Source organism: Pseudonaja textilis, chromosome 13, assembly GCF_049901715.1.
Source record: "Pseudonaja textilis isolate UNSWEBS1 chromosome 13, rPseTex1.2, whole genome shotgun sequence".
Lineage (NCBI taxonomy): Eukaryota > Metazoa > Chordata > Lepidosauria > Squamata > Elapidae > Pseudonaja > Pseudonaja textilis.
The window spans coordinates 278,808-301,470 of record NC_142002.1 but is presented as its reverse complement, the minus strand read 5'-3'; the positions used below and the strand labels follow the sequence as shown (position 1 = coordinate 301,470).

The 22,663-nt window shown below is 50.1% G+C and overlaps 1 protein-coding gene across 1 annotated transcript in view; it reads right to left on the bottom strand.

The window, feature by feature from the left end:
- Positions 1 to 21,817, bottom strand: part of IQGAP1 (IQ motif containing GTPase activating protein 1) — a 66,893-nt gene extending 45,076 nt beyond the window's left edge. The window contains exons 1-5 of the mRNA XM_026709440.2: positions 21,407 to 21,817; positions 20,690 to 20,789; positions 3,044 to 3,200; positions 2,664 to 2,741; positions 1,142 to 1,218 (exon numbers count right to left, since the gene is read on the bottom strand). Coding sequence (XP_026565225.1) covers positions 1,142 to 1,218; positions 2,664 to 2,741; positions 3,044 to 3,200; positions 20,690 to 20,789; positions 21,407 to 21,461 — 467 coding nt within the window. The 5' untranslated portion in view covers positions 21,462 to 21,817. The remainder of the gene's footprint in view (positions 1 to 1,141; positions 1,219 to 2,663; positions 2,742 to 3,043; positions 3,201 to 20,689; positions 20,790 to 21,406) is intronic.
- Between the last annotated feature and the right edge of the window lie 846 nt (positions 21,818 to 22,663).

Below are 22,663 nucleotides of genomic sequence, written 5' to 3'. Positions count from 1 at the left end.
AAAGCAAAATGCCACTCATGCATCATCACAAAATCTCCAAAACAGTAAAGCCTACAAACTTGAAATTTGGCACTCTTGGCTTCTAGGTGCTAAGAAAGGATTTTTTGAATCGACCATCAGAGCATTAGTATTTTATATATTATTATTAACACGCTCTGATGCTAAGGAGTTCTATTCCCCCACCCACCCACCCCGAAAAGAAATCTGTTCCAAATGCAAAACACAAACAGAGGAGTTTCACTTTCAGAGCACCAAGCAGCTTTAGTACAGAACAGTTGAGCTAAGCCACGCCCAGGCTCCTTGCTGTCTCATTCTTGCTCACACAGCAAATACTGCTTCAGTTTCCAGACAGCCCTCAACTCTCTCACACACTGAGAGGATGCTAGCCAGATGAATACCAATGGATGCTGGGAGGGAGAGGCAGAATTTTCCCCCTTATTTTCCTCCCCAAAAACTAAGCCTGATTACATAGTTTTGTGAACTTACACAGCTAAATTTCTGTGGAGATTCTCAGTCACCTGGGTCATGGCTGTCCCAAGGGTGCTTTTTCAAGAGGCCACATTTTGGACAGAGAGGACGTCTAGTTTGAAAGTGGGGTCGAAGAGGCCATCCATGTCCAAATTGAACAGCCCTCTCTCAACAGAGGGATACAGGATCGACTATCTCCAGTCTACCACAAAGTCCTTTCCACAGTTCCAAGAAGGCTCCACACCCATTTGCACCACTCAGGTGGTGAGTGAGGACACAGATAAACCTCCAGGTGGCCTCAACGGCCCTCTAAGGATGAAAACGACCAGTTGTCTGCAAGGAATATATAAATCCTTCCATTCCCCACCATCCAGTCAGAGCTGAAGAAGCTTCTTGGATGAGAAGCGAAACGTCTTCAAAGAAAAATCAGAGAGTCCAGTTGCCTCTTGAAAAAGCACCTTTGGGACACTTACACGGCGTTATGCCAATATTTTGATGGTTTAACTCAGGGATGTCGAACTCAGGGCCCATGGGCCAGATGCGTCACACACTGGCCATGCCCCCACCCCCCACCCCAATTTAGTGAAGGGGAAAAAAGTTGCGATACATCATGTGAAGACAAAGTGATGCTGTGAGTTTGTCGCCCCTGGTTTAACAGGCATCTTATCATTACCTGAGTGCATGGATACAGTAGATGCAGCGTGGCATGTTCTTCCGATCATAGATGTCTGTTGTCTCCGGGTAAAAAATCTGAAGAGTGTGCAAAAAGGGAAGAGCGAGCAAAAATGACTGGTGTTTGAATTGGCATTAAAAAGAAGCATTTTCACAAAGTTTGTCTCCATTCAGGGGATCTAGCAGGTCTTTTGGGAGCTGAGGAAAGACTGCAAATCTTGTGACACATTAAAGGAGAAAAGATCACAAACCTATAAGAGAAACTTCAATTTGGAGAGGTCAGGTACAAAACACCTTTTAAATGGTTAAAAAGTATGTTTTACTCATTTCTCGGAACACAATACGTACAACGATCCTTTCCACTTCTTTATCTGATTGCAGGTGATGTGCAAAGGATACAGAGCGCTCAGCCTCCAGTCAATTAGAGCCTTCCCAAAATGCCACCAAACGGATTGGGGGCCTCGCTCCGAAGCGAGTGGGCGAGGCAAACTGGGAGTTCAGAGCTGGAAGCAGATACGACCTGCCTCTAGGCATGGAGGAAAGGCCATAACCAGGGATATAATTTAGCCACCTTAGAACTAGCATCAAAAAGGCATCCAGATTCCTGACATGAGGGCACATGGACAATTCAGTCCAAAGTCATTACATCTCACGGCCCGTGGAGCGGAAATGAAAGGAGCCCAGTCAGCCAGTTGGTACAAAGCTTGTCATGGCAAGAAGTCCTGGGCGCAAAATCTAATCCCTTGATGCCTCCTCCTCTAACACAAGGCCACCCAAAGCCCAGATGGATCCTCTTGGATCCCAGCTGTGATACAGGATTCCCCATTCTCAAGAAGACCAAGACCAGACATCCAGGTCTGGACAGAGGGGACCTTCTCTTCCTTACTAGGATCAGGTAGAGTAAAGGCTCTTTTGCAGACCTTTTTGGATGGGAAACCAGGCAGGGTTGAGTCAGTTTTCCAGTTACAAAATCGAGATGATAAGAAGATTGTAGGATATAAAACATTCTGGTTTTCACAATAAAGGCTTCCCCCACTTATTCTACAACCTATGGATGTAAGAGATAATGGAACTAAATTGAAAAAAAGAATTATGACCACCTGATCTAAAGCTATAGGAGTCTGGGAAAAGAGGGTAAGAATTCCAAATTCTTGTGACTGGTTTAATACCCAGAACACTTAGAAGCAAGCAAAGTTTACAACCAAAAGGCAACACGGTTTTGTGAAAAACGGATCATGCCAAACATACCTTATTTCATTCTTTGACAAAGTGACTACATTAGTGGACCAGTGAAATGCTGTAGGAATAGTATGTTTGGATTTCAGTAAGGTATTTGATAAAGTAGGCCACAACCTACTTCTTGATGAAACAGAAAAATGTGGGATAGGCAGCATTTTTGGGGGGAGGAGGGGGTTGTTTCAGAAAAAGGAAGGTTTTAATCCCTAGAGAGATCAGAGGAGCTTCCGGCCCACTGCCCCATCCCCACCTGGGGCCCCACCTGGCTTCCACGCCAGCCAACTTACCTTAGGAAGGCCGATTTCAGCCATTGCATTGAGCCACTGAATTACATTGTCCGTATGACGGAAGTGGAGGCCTGTGGCCTGAAATACAGAGGGAGAGGAAAATAAGTGCAAAAACCTGAGAGGCACAGCAGGTCCAGGACAGGCTAGCCAGCCGCTTCTCTGGTCAAGAAATGACGTCCCCAGGCCCTTCTTTTCCAGGAGGCTTTGTAGGATCACAGCAGACTGACCTCATTTGATGCACCAGTTTGGTTAAGGCCTGATGGCCGACACCAGCCCTCACCTGGCAGCCGTGGCATTTTTCTTGTCTATGCATTGTTTCTTGAATCTTTTCTTTTAAACTAAAACTTCCTAATCCAGCAGAACAGGAAATGTTTGCCTACCTTGTATCTAGTTTGTTCACGATCATAAATTTTTTTGAGAGACACCACTTTGGGGGAGAAAAAGTTTCCAAGTTTAGCCAGGTGAACCCCATTCCTGAGCCCTTCTTCCAGCTCTGTCGTGGCGGGCAGCTCTTCATTCAGACATGCTTCCATCCACCTGAGAAAAGAGGGCAGAAGCCAGTTAGGAAAAAAGGTTTCCCGGAGAATCAAAATGAAACCTAGCTTATAAGTCCTCTGGAGACCCACTTTAGTTTACCGGGACCGTCGGAAATGAGAAATGTTACAATTGTGGAAATACAACTGATATCAAAGTGAATACCAAAATCAAAGGCATCAGTTAGTAAATTAAACCTGCACGATCCAATCTGGGTCAGTCAGCAACGCTCCACACATTCTGAATTTCAACAGCAACCATCCACTGTCACACAAGAAGAGTTGCATTTAGAACACTATATGACGAGAACCCACTGTAGCACCCAGCAGGTCAAACAGCTGGAGAGCAGGTACCTACGGGTGTCCACAATCATTTGTCACAAGACGTCTGTGCAACACATTGGGGACAGACAGGAAGAAACAAGGTACAAGACCAACCACATGGCACACCCTGCCAGGTATCAAAAACATTTCGGAAGCTGTAGAATGCAGCTTCCGTGACCTGCAGGCAGGCATCGCACACCACCCAGAGGCTACCATACGAGGACAAATTATGCATTGAAAAGATTGCTTGGAGGTAGGAGATACTTCCAGTGTAATCTACAGGAACTCCTGCCTGGACTGCCCATGACTATGTAGGACAGACAGGGAAGACGCGAACCACCAGACTGCAAGGACACAAGCGAGTGGCCGTACGAGGAGAGCTGAACTCCTTGGTAGCCTCAGACTGCAATGAACAACGACACACATTCAGTTTTGTAGCTACTGAGACTGTTGGCCCCAAAACAGCCAGAGAAGTGATTGAGGCCTGGCAAAGGGGCCCCTCGTCAGTCAACAGGACGGCTGATTTACCACCAGCCTGTCAAGTACTTAGAAGTGACGGCTGGGCAGCAGAAGCGAACAACAGCTAATGACTTAAAAGCCAGCCGTCAACACACCCCAATCAACGTCTAAAAGGAGAGCAGCTGACACTAGAGAGGAGTTTCCTGAAGAGGGGCTTCCAGCAGGGGTCCCAGGCACCAACCCAGATTGGATCCTGCAACCTGATCCTGGGACCTATCCCATATTTTTCAGAGTAGGACCTCCAGAGTACAAGATGCACCGATCTTTTGGGGAGGAAGACAAGGAAAAAAAATCTGCCTCTGCCTCCCAGCAGTTTGCTTCCTTGCAGCAAACAACAAACAGCCTGATTTAGCACAAGCAGCTGACTGACGGTTGGATCGGCCTCCCAATGATCAGCTGTTTCAGGCTGCAGGGATTGCCATTGCCTGTTGCCGCCTCCGTGCGCCCCGTTTTCCGCCCGTTCCGACCCCCACTGCTCTGGCCGAGAAAGTTGCAAATGGTGGCCACAAGAGCCCAGGCGCTGCATTAATAGAGGGAGAGAATCCAGATCATGTGAAATTCGAGTACCACTTTATAAAGCCTTAGGAAGACTCCACCTAGAATGCGGCATCCAGTTCTGGACACCATAATATCAAAAAGATGTTGAGACACCAAAGCACCGAAAGGCGAGACAAGAACCGATCACTGGAAACTAACCAGGAGAGAAGCAACCCAGACCAAAGGACAAATACCTCACGGTGAGAGCAGTGAACCCGCGGAATAACTGGCCTTCTAAAGTTTTGGGTGCTCCGTCACTGGAGCCTTACAAAAAAAGACTGAAATGGAATAGGGAGTTGGACTAGAAGACCTAGGAGGCCCCTTCCAACTCTGCTATTCTACAGTCTATGTTCTAATTAAATGATGGTCAAGGAGAGATTTATTGCTAGCAGCAGTCAAAGCAAAGAACCCAGCATGGCTGCTCCCATGGCAAAAAGGGTGGAGAGAAAGATTGGCCTCAAGTGACCTTTCTGATAACCTGATAGAAGTCAAAAAATGAACTCAGGTGCAGATTGGACACTTTTGGTTGAAAGTCTTGGATATCAGCCCTAAATATGCCTTGGTTATTTATTTATTTATGACTTAATACAAGTTCTATGCCGCTCCATTTCTGAAAACTCTGAGTAGCTTATGGTAATATATTAGGAAGAAAACCAAATTATTATAGTCAAGTCATTGGAATTTGTGACTATTTTATACAGCATGACAACTTTTTAATTCATTATGTGCCATCAAGTTGCTGCTGACTCTTAACAACCACATAGATTTTTTCAGAACAATCTGCCTAACCTGGTCCAGCAGGCTGACCACTAAACCGAGTCCATCCACTTTCCATCTGGTTGCTCTCCATCTTCTCCTCTTTCCTTCCACTTTTCCCAGCCTGAGCCACCTCCAGAGGTTGAAGTCTTGGCATAATGTGTCCCAAACAAGCTAATCTGATTTTAGTCATTTGATCTGTTTGATAACCCATTTGTTTGTTTTTACTGTATCTGGGAGTTATCGGTTAGAGGTGGAACGGTAGGCGGGCAGCATTTTTGAGTCGCAGGCAAAGTTCAGCGAATAGAGCTGACTTTACCAGCATTTGGTGTTTGTGCTGATCCCTGCCCTTCTGCAGAGAAGATAAAAGCACTGAGGAAAAAAACAACCCCTCAAAGCGGGCTAGTCTTCATTTGTGGCAAAGCGGAACCTGACAGGGAGCTGGAAAGCAGGTTATGGAAGGAATGTGGCTGTCCTGGGGGCAGTGGGGGCAGGGAGGGTCTGGCCTGGCTGGCCTGCTTGAAGGGCCCTCAGGTAAGCGAGGGCGGGGCAGGTGGGCAGCTCCGCATCATCCTCCAACCTCCACCCCAGCCCCTTGCTTTGTTCTTCGCCAGTTCTTCTCCTTGCTCGCCGGCGTAACTGAGCAAGGGGCTGAGCAACACACTGGTGCGGTAGCCACAGAGCGAGGCGGTGGTGGGTGGAGGACAAAGCAAGGCACGGGGTGCGGAGCTGCTTCCCCTGCCAGCCAGGCATGGAAGCACCACAACTGCTGCCACAGCGAGACACAGAGAGCAAGAGAGCTCTCCAACCTGTGTGTGCATGTGTGTGTGTGATGACCCTGTTGGAATCTGATTCTGAGGGGGAGGTCAAGCAGCTGACAGGGAGTGGGAGTGTGGCTCCAGTGGCTGTGAAGAAAACCGGGGAAGGGCACAGACCGGCTGGGCATTCAGAGGAAGACCCAGGTCCACCCCCTCTTCATCCTAGAGCACGCAGGCAGGAGCGGATAAGGGAGCAACGTGGCTTACGGGAAAGGAAAAGGCCCTGATTCCCTTCATTAGCTGCATCTGGGAAAACAGGATAAAGAGGGTGTTTGCGCACAGCTCTTTGCTGGAAGCAAAGCGTGAATTACTTTGATTTGTCAAGTCTTATCTGAGTTCTGGTGTCCTTCCAACTGTGTGTGTTTCATTATCTTTTGAAGTCTGCAATTCCTTCTCCTGCCCTGTCTTGTTCATTGCTGCAGCCTGGTTTGTGTTGGTTTTTATTTATAATTTATATGTATTTTGATTTCAGACTGAATTTCTTCCCTTTAAAAACTGTTCTTGGGAGAGTTTTTTCTCCAGCCGATGATAACTGGACACTGAGGGCCAAGTTGGAGGTATTAAAGGGACTTTACCTATTTTGTGACTTTGTTGCTTTTGTGCCACGCCCCGGGGCCATCACAGTGTGTGTGCATGTGTGTGTGTGCAAGAGTGATCCGTGCTTCAGTTGAGGCACCCAAGCTGCTGGCAGCGGCAGGGGCAGCAGGAACCCCCTGAGCAGCCAGGATGCCCCCTCCCCAATCAGCCAGCCCCGCCTGACCTACCCCTTGCCTAGCCAGCCAGCTGGTGCAAAACCTCACCACTCTCCTTCTCCTCCTCTTCCTCCTGCTCAAGTGATGGTGGGCTCTGTGGGAGAGGGTCTCATTCCTGCCCTGGCGCAGTGAACTCTGGCGGACTGGAGGCGGGTATGAAGGGCCTGGCCCTGCAGTCCCTCCTTGCTCAGTTGAAGGCTTCGTTCAGCCTTCAAACAGTAAGGCTGCCCATGGGATCGGCTGGGCACTGGAACCAACGCCATCCATGGCCCTGGGGTGCTGCTCGCTTGCGTGGGCCAGCCTTAATGCTTGAAGGCTGAATGGAGCCTTCAACTGAGTGCGGAAGCACTGTGGGGCCAGGCCCTTCATACCCACGTCTGCTCTGCCGGACTTTGCCGTGCCGGGGCAGGAATGAGACCCTTCCTGCGGAGCCCGCCACAGCTTAAGCAGGAGGAGGAGAACGGTGAGGCTTTGCACCAGCCGGCCAGCCAGACACGGAACAGATCAGGCGGGGCTGGCTGGTTGGGGAAGGGGCATCATGGCTGCACAGGTGGCTCCGCCGCCAGCCACTTAAATGCCCTGACTGAAGCCAGAGTTCGCTGTGCTGGGGGAGAAATGAGGGGGGCCCTGTTGTCCCACAGAGCCACTGCCGCTGGAGCGGGGAGGGCAAGGAGAAGAACGGCGAGACCCAGGGAGTAGGTCAGGCAGCTGGCTGGTTGGGGGTGGGAACATGGCTGCACAGATGGCTCCTGCCACTCCCGCTGCTGCCCGCAGCTTGGGTGCCCCGTCTGAAGCACAGATCGCTCTCTCCCTTAAACATCTACACACAGGTTGGAGCTCTCCCTTGCTCTCACTCTGTCCCACTGCAGTGGCAGTTGTGGCACTTCTGTGCCTGGCTGGCAGGGCACCCAGGTAAGCTGGTGCGGGGCATGGGGGGGGGGGCAGCCGATTTCCCCCACCTTGCTTCGCCCTCCACCCACCCCCACCCCCGCCTCGCTGCTCATGTGGCTCCTGCTGTCCCTGCCACCACCAGCAGCTTGGGTGTCTCGGCTGAAGCACAGATCGCTTTCACACACACACACACACACACACACACACACACACACACACACACACAGAGGTTGCATCGGATTGTTCTCTTGCTGTGGCAGCAGTGGGCTGCTTGCGTGCCCTGAATGCGGAGGCGCAACAGTGGGCCTGCCATCCCAGACCACTTCAAGTGCCCCATGTGCACACAGAGGCCCCATTTGCACGCAAGTGTGCTCTGTGGGACTCTGTGGTCTCATTAAGTAGTTCAGTGGAAAGTAGTTGGGGGGAAGGAGCAGGAGACTGGCAGACACTTTTCCCACGGAGAATGAAACTTTTTTCCAAAGGTGCAAAAGGTGCCTGAACATGCACGAGATTAGGGCCCCCAGGAACGTCCATTCTCAGCACGGAAAGCACTTCCGAGGCAACAACCCTCCTCTCGCTTCCTCAAAGGCAAAGAAACAGCGGCGGAGAGGAGGCAGGACAAAGCAAGTGGGGGAAAATATTTTTCTTTGCTATTTCCAGTCTGAATTAGACCCTGGCAGGGTCCCCACAGGAGAGCCCTTTTAAGGATTATGTATTAATAGAAAAGCAACTGACTTGCCTCTGTTCCTAAATGCTAAAGCTGTTGCAAATAAAAAACAGAGGAGCCTGATCAACTATCAGAGCCACCATTTTGACAGGTTTTCTGTCTTGTTGTCTGTGGACACCCTCACGCAATGCAAGCATGGGATAAACCGAGTCGGGTTTGGCCACAAACTCCTAGCAAAAGTGGCATTTGATCCCAAGGCAAGGAGGCATCGAGAAAAGTTTCCCCTTTTGCATTTGAGCATCCAAGAAGGGGCAGGAAAGGCAAAGAAAAAGAAGGAAAGGGTTAGGGTTAGAGAGCAAGGAAGGAAAAAGAGGAGAAAGGAAGGAAGGAAGGAAGGATTATAATGAGAGAGAGTGAGGGTCTGAGATAAATCCTGCCTTAGCACTTGGCCACCAGCAGCCCTGCTGCCCTTCTGCCATCCCCTTGTCCCCTTCCTCATGGCCTCTCCTGGTGGTCTCCCATCCTATCACTGAGGATGCTTTGCTTACGGGTCTCCTCGCACGGAGAGGGAGTGGGCCTCTCTCTGACCCACCCACGTTGCCCTCCTGCACACACCATGCGCAGCAGGAGGAGCTGGCCATGGCCACCCTGGCATCCTGAAGTCAACCACAATCCTGATGCGGCCCTCAATGAAATTGACGCCCCTGTTATAAATACATGCCAGATGCCAAGAAACCAAATTTTGATCACATGACCGTGTAGTTAGGGTGGGGATGGTGCGTCAGTTTTAAACGTGAGAACTGTTGTTGAGTCGCCATTTTTCAATGACTTTGTAATTTTAAACAGTCACTATGGTTGTAAGTTTATCTGTATATGTTTGGATAACAGTGGGTGCATCAAAATGTATACAAAATCTTGCAACTCAAAGTTATAAAAGTATTTGAAGTAGATATTATAAAAATTCTATTGTTTGCAAATATTCAGAAAATGCAGCAAATAATATTCTCTGGCCATGTCTGCCTTCTACTTTTAACCTCGCAATAACTTCAGGCCTAGAGGTGTTTTGACAATGGTGAATTCATTGAGTTCTTTAAAAACTCACGGTAACACACTGTACGGCGTCCATTATGCTGGCTGCCGTGTTCAGGTCAGAAGCCTCGGTACGGTTTGCTCTCACAGAGGCCCAGGTAAATGGTTGGCAAAGCGACTCCCTTTGGGGATGAGAGTCCTCACAGCACTAGTGACCAGAGCTCCCCACACCCTGCAAGGACCCCCTCCCACTCGGGTCAAGGCTTGTTAGCGATGCTGACACAAACGGCCTGCCAGAGAAAAGCGGCTGAGCCGCAATGCTTTCCGTTCCCTCTTCTGCTTCCCTTCAGCCGCCGCCCCTTTGACCAGGCCTTGCCTTGCTCGGTTGCTGGGTCTGCATTACATACCGAAGACCCTTCCCCGCTTCTGTGATCCAAGAATGCCGATATGGGGGCCACCAAGAAGGAAACCCCCTCCCCCCCCAACCTGGCAGGACAAACAACTGAATGTAACTAGGCAGCAAACCCAAACCGACTCGCACTGATGTCACCTAATTGAGTCATGAGGCATCTGCAAGCCAGCAACCAAGCTCAGAGAGCACCAAGGACTCCGCAGTTCAAAACAGTAAACACCGATGATGCTAAACACGGTGTTTTGCCAAGAAAAGACCACATCATCTTCTCTTTTTAAAAAATTAGAAGATCCTCAAAAAAAAAGGAAGAGCCAAGGATTCCGCAAGTACTGGGGGGGGGAGGGGGGCACCTCCAGGCACCTCCCCGCCACAATCTGAGCCATAGAGGGACAGAAAAGAACCTAACCGGACCAGCCATAACAGGGCAATCCTGGCAGGTTGGGGGCAGGGACACATTCTTCCTCCCCCAGAGAGAAAGGGGGCAGGTCCGGACACACCTCAGATTCCTTAACTTCTCTACGTGGAAGGATTTTCCCCAGGTGTGGAGGCACGTCAGCTTCCGTGCTGCTGCCTGCCAACTCCCAGATGCTTCGCAGCCAACAAGCCCAGACACTGGACCATTATTCCTTAGGAAGCACATAGATCTTTATCAGCCCATCAAGAACAACACCCAGCAGTGATACGGCTTCTTTTTTGGGATGTCTATCCCAGAGATGCCGGGAATCGGGGGAGGGGGGCACATGAATTTAATACAGTGGCCTGGAAAGAAACAAAATGATACGTCCCAGTCAGCCAACAGACCCGGATTTTACCAAGGAGTCATGACATAAACGCAGCAGGACATTTTGGGTTGGTAAAACCTCTTCACTTCACTTAGTGAAGAGGCAATTCTGGTGGCCAAAGATGAAAAAACAGAGAGGCTTATATAAGGTTGGCAATGATCTGTGGGTGGCCAAGGGAGAAAGGGGGATTTTACTTATGTCGGTTTTTGCGGGAAAACCTCGGAACTGACTTTGCTTCTGCTGTACCTAGATTGATCTTTCAATAAAGTTTTCCTCTTGGTGAACTAATTGGACCAGGACTGTCCCAAAGGTGTTTTTTTCAAGAGGCAACTGGACCTTCTGGTTTTCCTTTGAAGATGTTTCACTTCTTATCCAAGAAGCTTCTTCTGCTCTGACCGGATGGTGGGGAAGCTTCTTGGATGAGAAGCGAAACGTCTTTAAAGAAAAACCAGAAAGTTCAGTCGCCCCTTGAAAAAAGCACCTTTGGGACAACCAGGACCTGGAGGAGGACTGAGAATCTTCACAGACCATTGGACCATTGTTATTAAGGCCTGGTCTTTTCTAGAGCGTGCCACTTTGGACAGCTGACACTCTGGTTCATCACCCAGTCAGTGGGATGTTTACACCGAGGGCACTTTGGTGCTCTTTTGAGCTTGGTTGTTTTCTTGCAGGTGTTTCATTGCCCAAACTAGGTAACATCATCAGTGCTGTCAGATGTTTAGACTGAATCTGGCCTTTTGAATCCTTCCCAAGGAACAAGATAGGTAGATGTTACTTGACGGTGTTAAAGGTCTAAGTTGTTCTAAGCAAAGCTGCCTTTTGCAATTGACCATGATTTTGCCAAAGTTGATGGTGTTCAAGTGGTGCTCCATATATTTTGAGATTGCACCCAAGGCATATATTAGTGCTATCTTTGCTTTATTTTGCCACGATCGTTCCATTTACAGCTCTTTGTATTTTGTTATCTTCTTCCAGTTCTCCAATCATTCTACTTTCCCCAGGTACTGTAGCATCTACTATCTTTCTTATAAACAATTATTAATTTCAGACTGTTATGCGGTAGGTGTTTATCTGTTTGTACTCTAAGTTCTAGAGCATTTTAGCATCTTCATTTGCTATTGTTCGGTCCTATCAGTTCTTGCTTGCAGGCAAGGGATATTTCTTTCAGATCTTCCAATGGACCATTGTTGCTATTTTGTCATGTCGTTGTCTGCAATCTACTTGCAGCAATTAACTAGGTATTTCTTCAGCTTCTTTACAGTGGCAGTACTCTGTTGCTGTCTTAATTCTGGCTTAGTATGCATTTGTTATTAAGGCTTGGTCTTGTGCAGCCAGAATTTCAACTTTCCTGCACTTAGCTATTGCCATGTTTTTTTATTACCTATTTGCCCTACTATTTTTTAATGGAGTGGCCAGGTAATGCTTTGTGTGTCTTTTCTGTTCTTTGTTTGATCTTTCTTGTAGGCTACAGGTGTCAAACTCCATTTCACTGAGGGTCGCATCAGGGCTGTGTTTGACCTGGGGGTGGGGGCAGGGGGGGCGTAGCCAGTTTGGGGTCACTCGTGTTGGGGGAACCTGTAGTAGTCAATGCTAAGGCAGGATTTCCCTCAGACCCTCCCCCACTCTCATTATAATCTCCTTCCTTCCTTCCATTTTTCTTTCCCTCTTCATTCTCCTTTCTTTTTCCTTCTCTTCTTTCCTTATTTTTCCTTCCTTGCTCTCTTCCCATCCTTCCTTGTTTTTCTTTGTCTTTTCTCTTTCCCTTCCTCCTTTCCTGTCCCTTCTTGCATGCTCAAAAGCAAAAGGGGAAATATTTCTCCTTTTGTTTTGTGTTTAGTTTTAGCTCTCTGCCAGTGAAAATAGAGCTGCCCCACCCCCAAACTCTGTTTTCACTGAGAGGGGGCTGCCGGAGGCCATTGCAGCCAAAAACTGGGCCCAGGCTCTCCCAGCTCTGCGCATACGTGCATCTGGAACAGGCTCCAGCTGTTCTTCTTCCCCACTTATCTCTGACTCCCAAAGGCAGCTGGGAAATGTCGGCCCTATCGCTGCTTCTGATGCAGAGAATCCATCAGAGCCTTCCCCAGACTCCAGGACTGGCCCAAGTTCCTCCCCAACCTCCTCACTGTCTGAGTCTGCTGCCAGCTCCACTGGGAGCTGGCGGGCCACAACACCCCAGAAACCGGAGGGACCCTCTTGGCAGGACCACCTTCCCTGCCAGCTTTCCCCTTGCTGGGGAAGCTGATGGGAAAGACTGCAAATAGTGACCACATAATTGTCGGGCACTTGGCGACCATGGATTGCCAAATGCCCCGATTGCAATCGTGTGACCATGGGTGCTGCAATGGCTGTAACTTCAGGCATGGGTCGCAACTCCCTTTCTTCAGCACTGCTGTAATTTCGCATGGTCACTGAATGGTCTATTGTACAGGACTGCAAGGACTACCTGTACTCCATGACCAAACTAGGGGGAATAAAAGTTTAATGCTTTCCACATTCAACCATATTGTAGCACTTTGTCTGCAGTGGAAGAGGCAGTGAAGACAATACCAAATGCGTCTTTCCAGAGATGTCCCTCTTTTTCTTTCAGTCAAATTCAAGCATTAATCAGAGGAGTTGATACACTTTACATCACTAGTCAAGACAGAGGTACAATACGTACACTTCTGCTAGCCGGAATATCTTGATGAAATCCCTTCTCACCCTTGCATCTATTTTGTTACTGCTGCTTTAAAAGATTTTTATATTATTACTTTGGGTCTTCCTGCCATCCTTTCACGGCAGTATAATTCTTTTGGTGTACACAACAGTTGTTAACTTACATCCCATTGCTGCTCTTAATCACAGAAAATCAACATGCAAAGCAAGAAGATTTCAGGTTTACACACAAGAACCTCTTTGTGTATTGAGGCTGAGATTTCAAAACTGTAACAAGTTTAGAACTATTGGTAAACCCAGCAACAAGAGGAGAAAGCTATACTCAACAAGCTACAAATAAAAGTTTCCAAGTGATACTGTTTTGTCAATCATTAAACTCAGTCTTTTGACCAAAAATATCAGTGCAGGATCACCTGACCATCACAATGACGGTGCTGTATATAGTATATACCTATTGTTCGTTTTCTGATCTTAGCAATTTGATGTATCTTGGGCTATGCTAAGACACTCCTCCTCAGAAATTGTGTTGACTTCAAGTAATCAGCTGGGCAAGCGAAGTGTGAAGCTGGACATCCTGAAAGCTGGGCAAGTCCTTATTTTGAAACAGAAGAGGGTGTCAAACTCGTGGCCCACGGGCTGGATGTGTCATGTGCTGGCCACGCCCATGCCCAGTTTAGAAAAGGGGGGAAAAGTTGGGATACGCCACGTGACAACACAAGCTTGACACCTGTTCTACTCCATACAACAACAGCGGAGCATTTCCAGTTAAACGCCTTACTTTCTCTGAGGTTCCAGAGAAGAATGGAACCAGCCAGTTGGCCACACAAGATGTAGGCTTCTTGCACAACTCAGACCACAGTAAACCTCGTGTAAGTTGCCCCAATCTTATAGTGTGCTGTGGTCTACCTGGCATGTCAAAGACAAGCTCCAAAACCAGATGGAGCCATAATTCCAAATTCAGGTGTATGTACTTGGAAACAAAAGGGCTGCTAGATAAGGTTTTCCCTTTTGCAGATGACACAAAGCTGTGTAATAGAGCTGAATTCCTGGGGTTATTCGTAACATGGAAAACAAGTTGGTCAAAAATGTGGAGACTGCAATTCAACGTTTTTAAGTATAAGATCACACACTTGGGGGAACAGAATCCTCTGGCAGGGTACAGTATTGGGGGTTCAGTATTAGGCAGAGCAACAAAAGAAAAGGATTTAGGTTGCTCATAGCAGATGACCGCAAAATGAGCTAACTGTGTGGCCATGAAGGCAAACAAAATTCTAGGATGCATCACTAGAGGGATCACCGGGAAGAAAAAGGAGGTTCTAGTCCCACAAGAAGCTTTAGTCAGACCCCACTTGGAATACGGGGTCCACTTCCGGAGATCTCATTTAAAACAAGGAATTGGTCACATTGACCAAGTCAGAGATGAGGAACAAAAATGGTGCAAGGTCTGAAGGACGAAACATATCAGGAGAGATTGGATGAACTGAATATGTGCAGACTGGAAGACAGAAGGGAAACGGGGGGACGTGACTGAAACCTTTAAATATACAAGTTTTCTTTTTCTGCCATCAGTTTTCTGCATTTCTATGTTTTAACTTCTGGAGATGTCCACTTCGCCCCTTAAAAATCATAACGTAGTTTATTTCAGCAGAGCATATTACACAATTACAACCGTTTTGGCTTATTAACACAGCCAAAGGTTTGTTCAATACTGTATGGAGTTTGTGAAAACTTTGAATCCTTTCAAAGAATGTGTTATCTGCAATGTGGGAAATTAGTTATTTACTGAGATCATCTCCCATAAAAGCAGGCACCAAAAGAAAAAGAGAAAAAAAATGGAAGGAAAGAATGACACACTTCCTCATCTCATTCTTGGGCAAGAGTTCCTGTTATACAGGGAGGTAAACAAAGAAAGCTTAAAACCCTGCTACACTTCATAAAAAGGATGCACAAAAATGAAAACACCTGACAGCCAAAATCATATCTTACCTGGAGAGTCACCCACTCCCTGGGAAAGACCATCAAGCAACATTTTTTAAGTTCCTGCAAAGCACTTTTCAATATTATTGCTCAGAAAACAGTTTCCCTGATGGCCCAATCACATACAGGAGAGGATATTAGAATTCGATCCTGGAGAATTCAACATAACACAAACACAAGCAGTAGAACATAATGACACCAGAATCTTAAATTTTAAAAAAGCTGATTTTAATAAACTCAGAGAGAACTTGGGAAAGACTTCTTGGATGAAAATCCTAGAGGGGAAAACAACTCAAGAATCTTGAGAAACTCTGAAAAGTACGATCATAAAAGCCCAGACTAGCACAATACCACTGAGAAGGAAAAACAAGAAATCCAAGAAGAAACCAGCATGGCTGCACAAAGATCTCTCTGACAAATTGAAAGACAAAAAAGACAAGTACAAAAAATGGAAAGAGAGGCATACAATTAAGGCAGAATATCAGCAGATGACCAGAATCTGCAAAGAGAAGTCAGGAAAGCAAAGGCTCAGAACAAACAAAGACTTGCAACAAAAGTCAAAGATAATTTAAAAAGTTTCTTCCAACATATAAATAACAAGAAAAAAATCAGGGAAACTGTCACTCTACTAAAAAGAGAAGGCAGCAAGGAAGTAACAGGCAACAGAGAGAAAGCAGAGCTGCTTAACTCATTGTTTCCACCAGTCTTCACCCAAAAAGAAACTATAGCCCTACCTACCAAAAACATAACTGTGAAAGACAGACTAGAAATAAAAACTGGAAAAGAGCTGATGTGGTTGCCATCTTCAAAAAGGAAAAAAAAAACAGACCCAGAAAACTACAGACCAATCAACCTAACATCAATACCCGGGAAGATACTGGAAAAGATAATAAAAAAACAGATCTGCCAACATCTAGAAACAAGTAAAGTAATAACTAGCAGTCAGCACAGAATTGTTAAGAACAGATCATACCAAACCAATCTTATTTCATTCTTCAACATAGTGACTAAATTAGTAGACCAGCAAAATACTAATATACTTAGACTTCAGCAAGGCATTCGACAAAGTAGATCACAATCTACTTCTTGGTAAGCTAGGAAAAAGTGGGATAGACAGCATCACCACCAGATGGATTCACAACTGGCTGACCAATCATACTCAGTGAGTAGTCCTTAATGGGTCTAAGTCTACATGGGGGGAAGTAAGCAGTGGGGTGCCACAAGGTTCCATCTTAGGCCCAGGACTCTTCAATATCTTCATTAACGACTTAGATGAGGGAATAGAAGGGGAACTTACCAAATTTGCAGATGGTACTAAACTGGCAGGAATAGCTAACATCCAAGAAAACAGGCTCAAGATCCAGATGGATCTTGGACTTCCGGTTTGGGTCTCTTCAGCGACAGACCGAAATCTGCGATTGTGCACGGTTTCGATCTGTGCTCACCGCTGGAGCACCCGATCCTTTGGATTCGGGGCTGAAGCCACCCCATAGAGGTGGTGAAGAGAGGGGAGACTGCTAGCCAAGTGGAGGGGAGCCACATCTCTCCTCCTTGGCTGGCCTAAACTCCCTTCCCCGAAGACGGTTGCAGCAGTGATGAGAAATGACCACCTCAAAGGAGAACCCGACTGGATAAGATTGTGCAGAAGGAAGACAAAGAGGAAAGCAGGACAGACTGGGCTAAACAACAGAGAACATCTACGCAAGGTACCCTGAATCTAAAAGAGGGATACTTTTGAAAGAACTTTAAGCGGCGAAGGAGAGAGAAAAGGAGGTTAAAAATCCCTTTTTAACCTTTATATTGACAATTACAAATAGTATGGAAATAAATTTATATTAATCTATTTTGACACTAATAGACAACCTTAAGCTGAAATCTAAGTGTCAAAAGGAGAATAAAGATTTTTTCTTGGTCATTTTAAAGTCCTAAAAAGGAGAAGAGTGGAGGAAAAAGGGTGGGACTTGGAATAATGGAAAAATGGAGTGCCACCTGGAAAAATAAAGAGGATTAACAGTGAAACTTTGAAAAGACTCCCGAGGAGACATTGTAACTGAAACCTTATTAAAAGATGCAGTAACCCACGGAAAGAAAAAGGAAAGGAAAGAAACAAGAAGGAACAGTCTGGGATCATTTGGTGATTTTAAAAAAAAGTTTTTGGCATAGGTTTTTCCTTTCTTTTTCTGTTTTTACTTAAAGTCAATCGGGTGGTTGTTCAAAAGTGTTTAAAATGCCATCACTCCTAGAGGAATTGAAGATGAGTCTTAAAAAACAGGTTGATTTACAAATTGTTAAAAATATTTAAAAACAAGGAATACAGAAATCCCAAAGCAAGCGAATAAAGATGGTAGAAAAAATGAAACCATATAAGAAGAAAGAAAGGAAGAAAGGCAGCATCAATCATCCTCGCCAAAGTATGGGGAAAGAGCCGTATCTTCAGCATCCTTTGAAATACCAGTCAGGTCGGGGTTTGAACAGGGGGTGGGGAGACACACCTGAAGTTTCTGGGGGGTTTTCAAGACCAGTTTCAAGCTGAGTGCAGTAGTCAAGCTGTGAAGAGGACCCCCAATCCAGGAAAGGGGGCAATAGGTACCTCACTGAAAGCTGGACAAAGGCCTTCCTAAGCTGTGAATCCAGAATGGGGGGACTAAGGGAAATGGGGAAGTGCCACACCATCCAAGGTGAAAGGTGGAAACTCCCCAGATCTGGGCATTATGGTTGCCCTCAAGGGGCCAGTGGCATGTAAGACGATGATGACTCACAGGGGCCAGGTGGGCATGGCTGGGTGGTCACAGCCAGGTCAGTGAGACTAGGTGGGTGTGGCCGGCTCAACACTGCTCAGTGAGCGTGGCTGACTCAGAACGGAAGAAGTCCCCATGGCTAACTCCACGTGGGGACGATTTGGTGCCCCACAAGCTCCTCACCTCCCAAAATTGCTGGCAGCCAAGCGCACGCGCACACACAGAATTCCCAGTTTGGGTGCTTTTAGCCGCAGAGAAAGGAGAGGGTCTTCTCCCCAAGGACAGGCATGACTGGCAGTGTGCAAGCTCAGATGTGGATGAAAGTCTCCAAGCTTGGAATGGCGTGTGTGGGGACGGTGGGTGGGTGTGCACAGACAGCCCATGTTGCCCTCTCCCGGCAAAGCAGGACGGGGAGGACAGTGTTCCTGCCTGTGGAAGCATGGAAGGGAAAGTTTTCAGGAAGCGATTTCCTCTGAGTCCAACTTCTGCCTCGACAGATCTCTGGCGAGCAAAGCGGGGAGCCAGGGAGGCAGCGCTGGTCCTTCTCAAAGGGGAATCTTCATTTCCAATCCTGTGTGGTAAGGATGCTGGCTTGTTGGAGCAGCCTTCCCTCACACAGCCCCCCCCAGAAACCCCTCCTCCTCCTCCTCTCCATAGAGCTGTCAAAGCAGAAGTTGGACTTGGAGGAAGCTGCTTCCTGCAAACTTTCTCCTCCGCCCTTCCACCCACAGCGGCATCGTCCTCTGCCTGCTGCGGAGGGCCCAACAAGGCTGGGAGCCGGGATTGGGATGTCTCCAGCAGAGGGAGGGGAGACCGGGGAGAGCGCCAAAGCCTCCTTCACTGGAGGAGCCTCACTGTCCCTTTCAGGCCACACGGAGGACCCCCAGATGGTGGTGGTGCCGGCTGCCCAGAGCCCCAGGCAGTGGAGCGCAAGCGCCCTCGAGCTCCTGGGGCACAGGACCCTGCAGCCCAGCCCAGCCCGGCTTCCCGCAAAGGGCACCTGGGCAGCCGCTGCTGTGCTTGCTCTCCTTGGCCAGGTTGCTCATGGCGTGTGCAGGAGGGCAACGTGGGTGGCTCAGAGGGAGGCCCACTCCCTCCCCGTGCGAGGAGACCCGGCTTGGTAAGCAAAGCATCCTCAGCGATAGGATGGGAGACCACCAGGAGAGGCCATGAGGAAGGGGGCAAGGGGATGCCAAAAGGGCAGCAGGGCTGCTGGTGGCCAAGTGCTAAGGCAGGGCTTCCCTCAGATCCCCCCCCCTCTCATTCCAAGCTCCCTCCCTCCCTCCTTTTCATTCTCATCCCCTTCCTTCCTTCCTTCCTCTCTCCCTCCCTCCCTCGCTTCCTTGCCGCTTCTTCTCATTCTCATTTGTCCTTCCTTCTTCCTCGGCTTCCTCCTTGTCATTCCCCTCTCCTCCCTCCCTCCCTCCTGCCCAGGAGGGGACGAGGGGAGGGGGAGAGGTGGCAGCGCTGCTGGTGGCCCTGCCTTTCCCACGCAGGAGTCGAGTGGGGGAGGGGCCCTCCTGGTGAAAGCTTGCAGGCTGCAGGGTGTGCAGTGTGTGCCAGGCCGTGCTGGCAGCGGGCCATGAAGGTGGCGGAGGCGCTGGCGCTGGACGCTGCGCTGCTAATGCCGCTGCGCTGATCTATAACAACTTCACAATGGCCACCTGGACCAGATGACTCAGCCTTCTACCTGGCCCAGGGGGCCACCCTGGACGCCAGGCCCCACGTGCCTGGCTCGTCGCCTCCCGAGGTGGGCCAAAGCAGGGGGGTCCTCTCCTCCCTCCCTGTCTCCAGGGCAGGGCCTCCTAACCACATCACGGGCCGCAGCTACGCGCAGGCCTCCTGTCGGACGTCTCTGCCCTAGATGCTCCCAGTAGGGACATCCTCCTAAATGGGGCCATGGGACGGCTACCAGCAGACGCCACAAAGGTGGAGAAATGGTGACGTCTGCAGCCCTTATCGCAAGGAGGTAATCCCTAAAAGAGGCCCTTGACCCTGTTTTTACCCCACTGGCTTGTTGTTAGGGAAAAACATGGGAAGAAAAGAGCGCTGTGTTGGCTACCCTGCATTTCTACAAAGAAAAGACATAAATGTAACAACGTCTCATTTCCCAAATCATTTGGCTGGTAACACTTCTGGATTCCAATGTGGACTTCACTGTATTTTTCCTCCCCAAATCTCCAGCGGTGAAGAAAGCATTTCAATTTTCTAGCTATACCTTTTAAGCCATAGAATTTTGAACAAAATGGGATCGCCATTCCCACTCATGCCACTTAGCGCGAGGAGCTTCGGGCCGGCTACAATTACAATACCTGAGAGATCCCAGAACCCCCCTTTGCTGCCGCCCAGATCAAAGGCCGGGCCCGGGGCTCCATCGCAGCCTTGAATCCCCGGCCTTTCCCTTCTTTCGAGCAGACCCAAAGCTTCGGGTCTTTCGCCAAGAACCTTCCTCCAACAAGCGCCCCCGGCCTTCCGAGATGCAGCGCGACTCAGACCGCCTGGGCCGGGACCGACGGGGCAGGAAGCCAAGTCGGAGGCCACGGAAGCCACTCAGAGCAGCGGTCCAGGTCGGCGGGCAACCCAACCCGTCAAGGCGGCCGCCTTCGCCCGCCCGCCCCGCCCCGGCCCGGCCTCACCTCTTGGCCTCCTCCAGGTGGCACAGATACTCGTAGGCCACGTTCTGGCGCCGCCGCTCGTCCATCTCTTCCGCCGTCATCCTCTCGTTGTCCAGCACAGCTGCAAGGAGAGGCGCGGTCACTCCCGGCGGGCCAGCGGGGGGGGGGCTTGCCGGGGGAAGGAGCGCCGCCCCGCTTCCCCACCGCCGCCTCGGCCCGGCCGGGCCTTTCCCCACCCGGGGGCCGCCCGCCAAGCAGCCCTCCGACCGATCCCTGGCTCCCTTCCGGTCCTCTCACGGCGGCGGCGGCGGCGGCTCACCCGCACCGTCTCGCGCCGACGGAGCCACCCGACCGGGCCGGGCAGGTCGCCAAGGCGCCCGGTCTGAGGAGCCAGACCCCCGGGAGGGCTCGGGCAACGCCGGCCGCAGGGCCCGGCGCGCAACGAGCGGGGTTCTTCTGCGCCCAATCCGCAGCTGCCGAGCAGCAGAAGGGGCGCAGGAGGAGGCCGCTCCTCGGCGGCGCGCGGGGCGCCGGGACTGCAGCAGCGTCTCCGGCCATCTTGGGCGCGGAAGGGCGGGTCGGGAGCGGCGGCCGAACCCCCGGCGCCCTGCACGCCGCCAGCCCGGTGGGATCGAGCGCGCCGCCAAGGAAGCCGCCGCCGCCGCCGCCGCCGCCCGCCCGCCCTGCGCCCCCGCGCCCGCCCCTCCCCCCGGCCCCTGCCCGCCCGCGCGGACTCACAGCCATAGTGAGGCCGGGCGACGCCCGTCCCGTCGCATTCCTCCGGGGCAGCCATGGGCGCGGGGCGGCGGCGGGTCTCTGGCGGGCGCGGAGCGGAGGGTGGCCAGCGCAGCGCAGGCCGTCGGAGGGCGAAGGCAGGAAGACGGAGGGGAAGCGGCGGGGCGGCTCCGCCCGTGGGCGGCGGCCCTGGGAGGGCGCGGCCGCGGCGGGAACGAGCGGAACGGAAGCGCGCCTAGGCAGCGCCGCCGAGTCCGGCCGGCCTCTCCCTGGGAACTCGCCGCGATCAGCCGCCGGGGAAAAGCGGGCGCCCCGCCACAAGCCCCCGCCGGAGCCTCGGGCCTGGGTTGGGGGCTCGGGGAATTCAGGGTCCGCGCTGCTGCCGCCGAGCTCAGAGCGCGTCAGTCGCTTCCTGGATCACGAACGCCTGGCCCGGCCGCCTTGGAAAACCGTGTTTGAAACAAACTAATATTTTAATCATTGAGCCGTTAAAAGAGGAGCCCCCGTGAGACCTAGTTTTCTTTAATGCTTTGATCCTCCTAATCTGAGCAGGTCAATAATGCCAGGCCTTGTATGTTTGCCTTCCTGAATCACTGAGGACAATTGTGGAAGAACCTAACAAGGATGTTAACCCGACTCGGGTTGTATTGAAACACTTGGGGCCAGAGAGCCTGTAGCTTCCCAATACCGGAACTCCCCAAAATGATATACTGCACTTAAATATCCTTCACCAGGACTTAAACCAAACGGCAATGCTGGGGTGACTTTTGATTTTGCCTACTCCAGACTTGTGATCATAATCCCTGGAAAGTTACGATGAACCATTGGGCCATCCCCATGCGAGGTCCAGAATATGTTGTCCTCTGAAGAACCATCTTTAAGGTCTTCCTCACCTCCATGGCCAAGGAGTTGCTATTCTTAGGCCACCTCACCCAGCATGCTTTTCCGACCAGCCTTGCATGAAATGCGCCAGGGATATCTCAGTCCCAGGAGGGTGGGCCATTTCTAACCCCTGCGGGGCTTTTTTAGGCTCCTCTTGCTATGCAAATTGTCACTCTGTACACTCTGAGTCTGAACTGACACTGAATGAGAGTTACCACCAGTGCTGGGCCACTACAGCAGCCGCCATCAAAATTGTGTGTGCTTCAACTCCCCCCAGCCACATCTGCCCCTGTTCTTTTGGCCACCCTGCACCCCGCCAGCGCCTCACCCTGCTGCCCCCTCAAGGCCTTTGCAGTGGTTGCCTCCTGCCCACGTGCC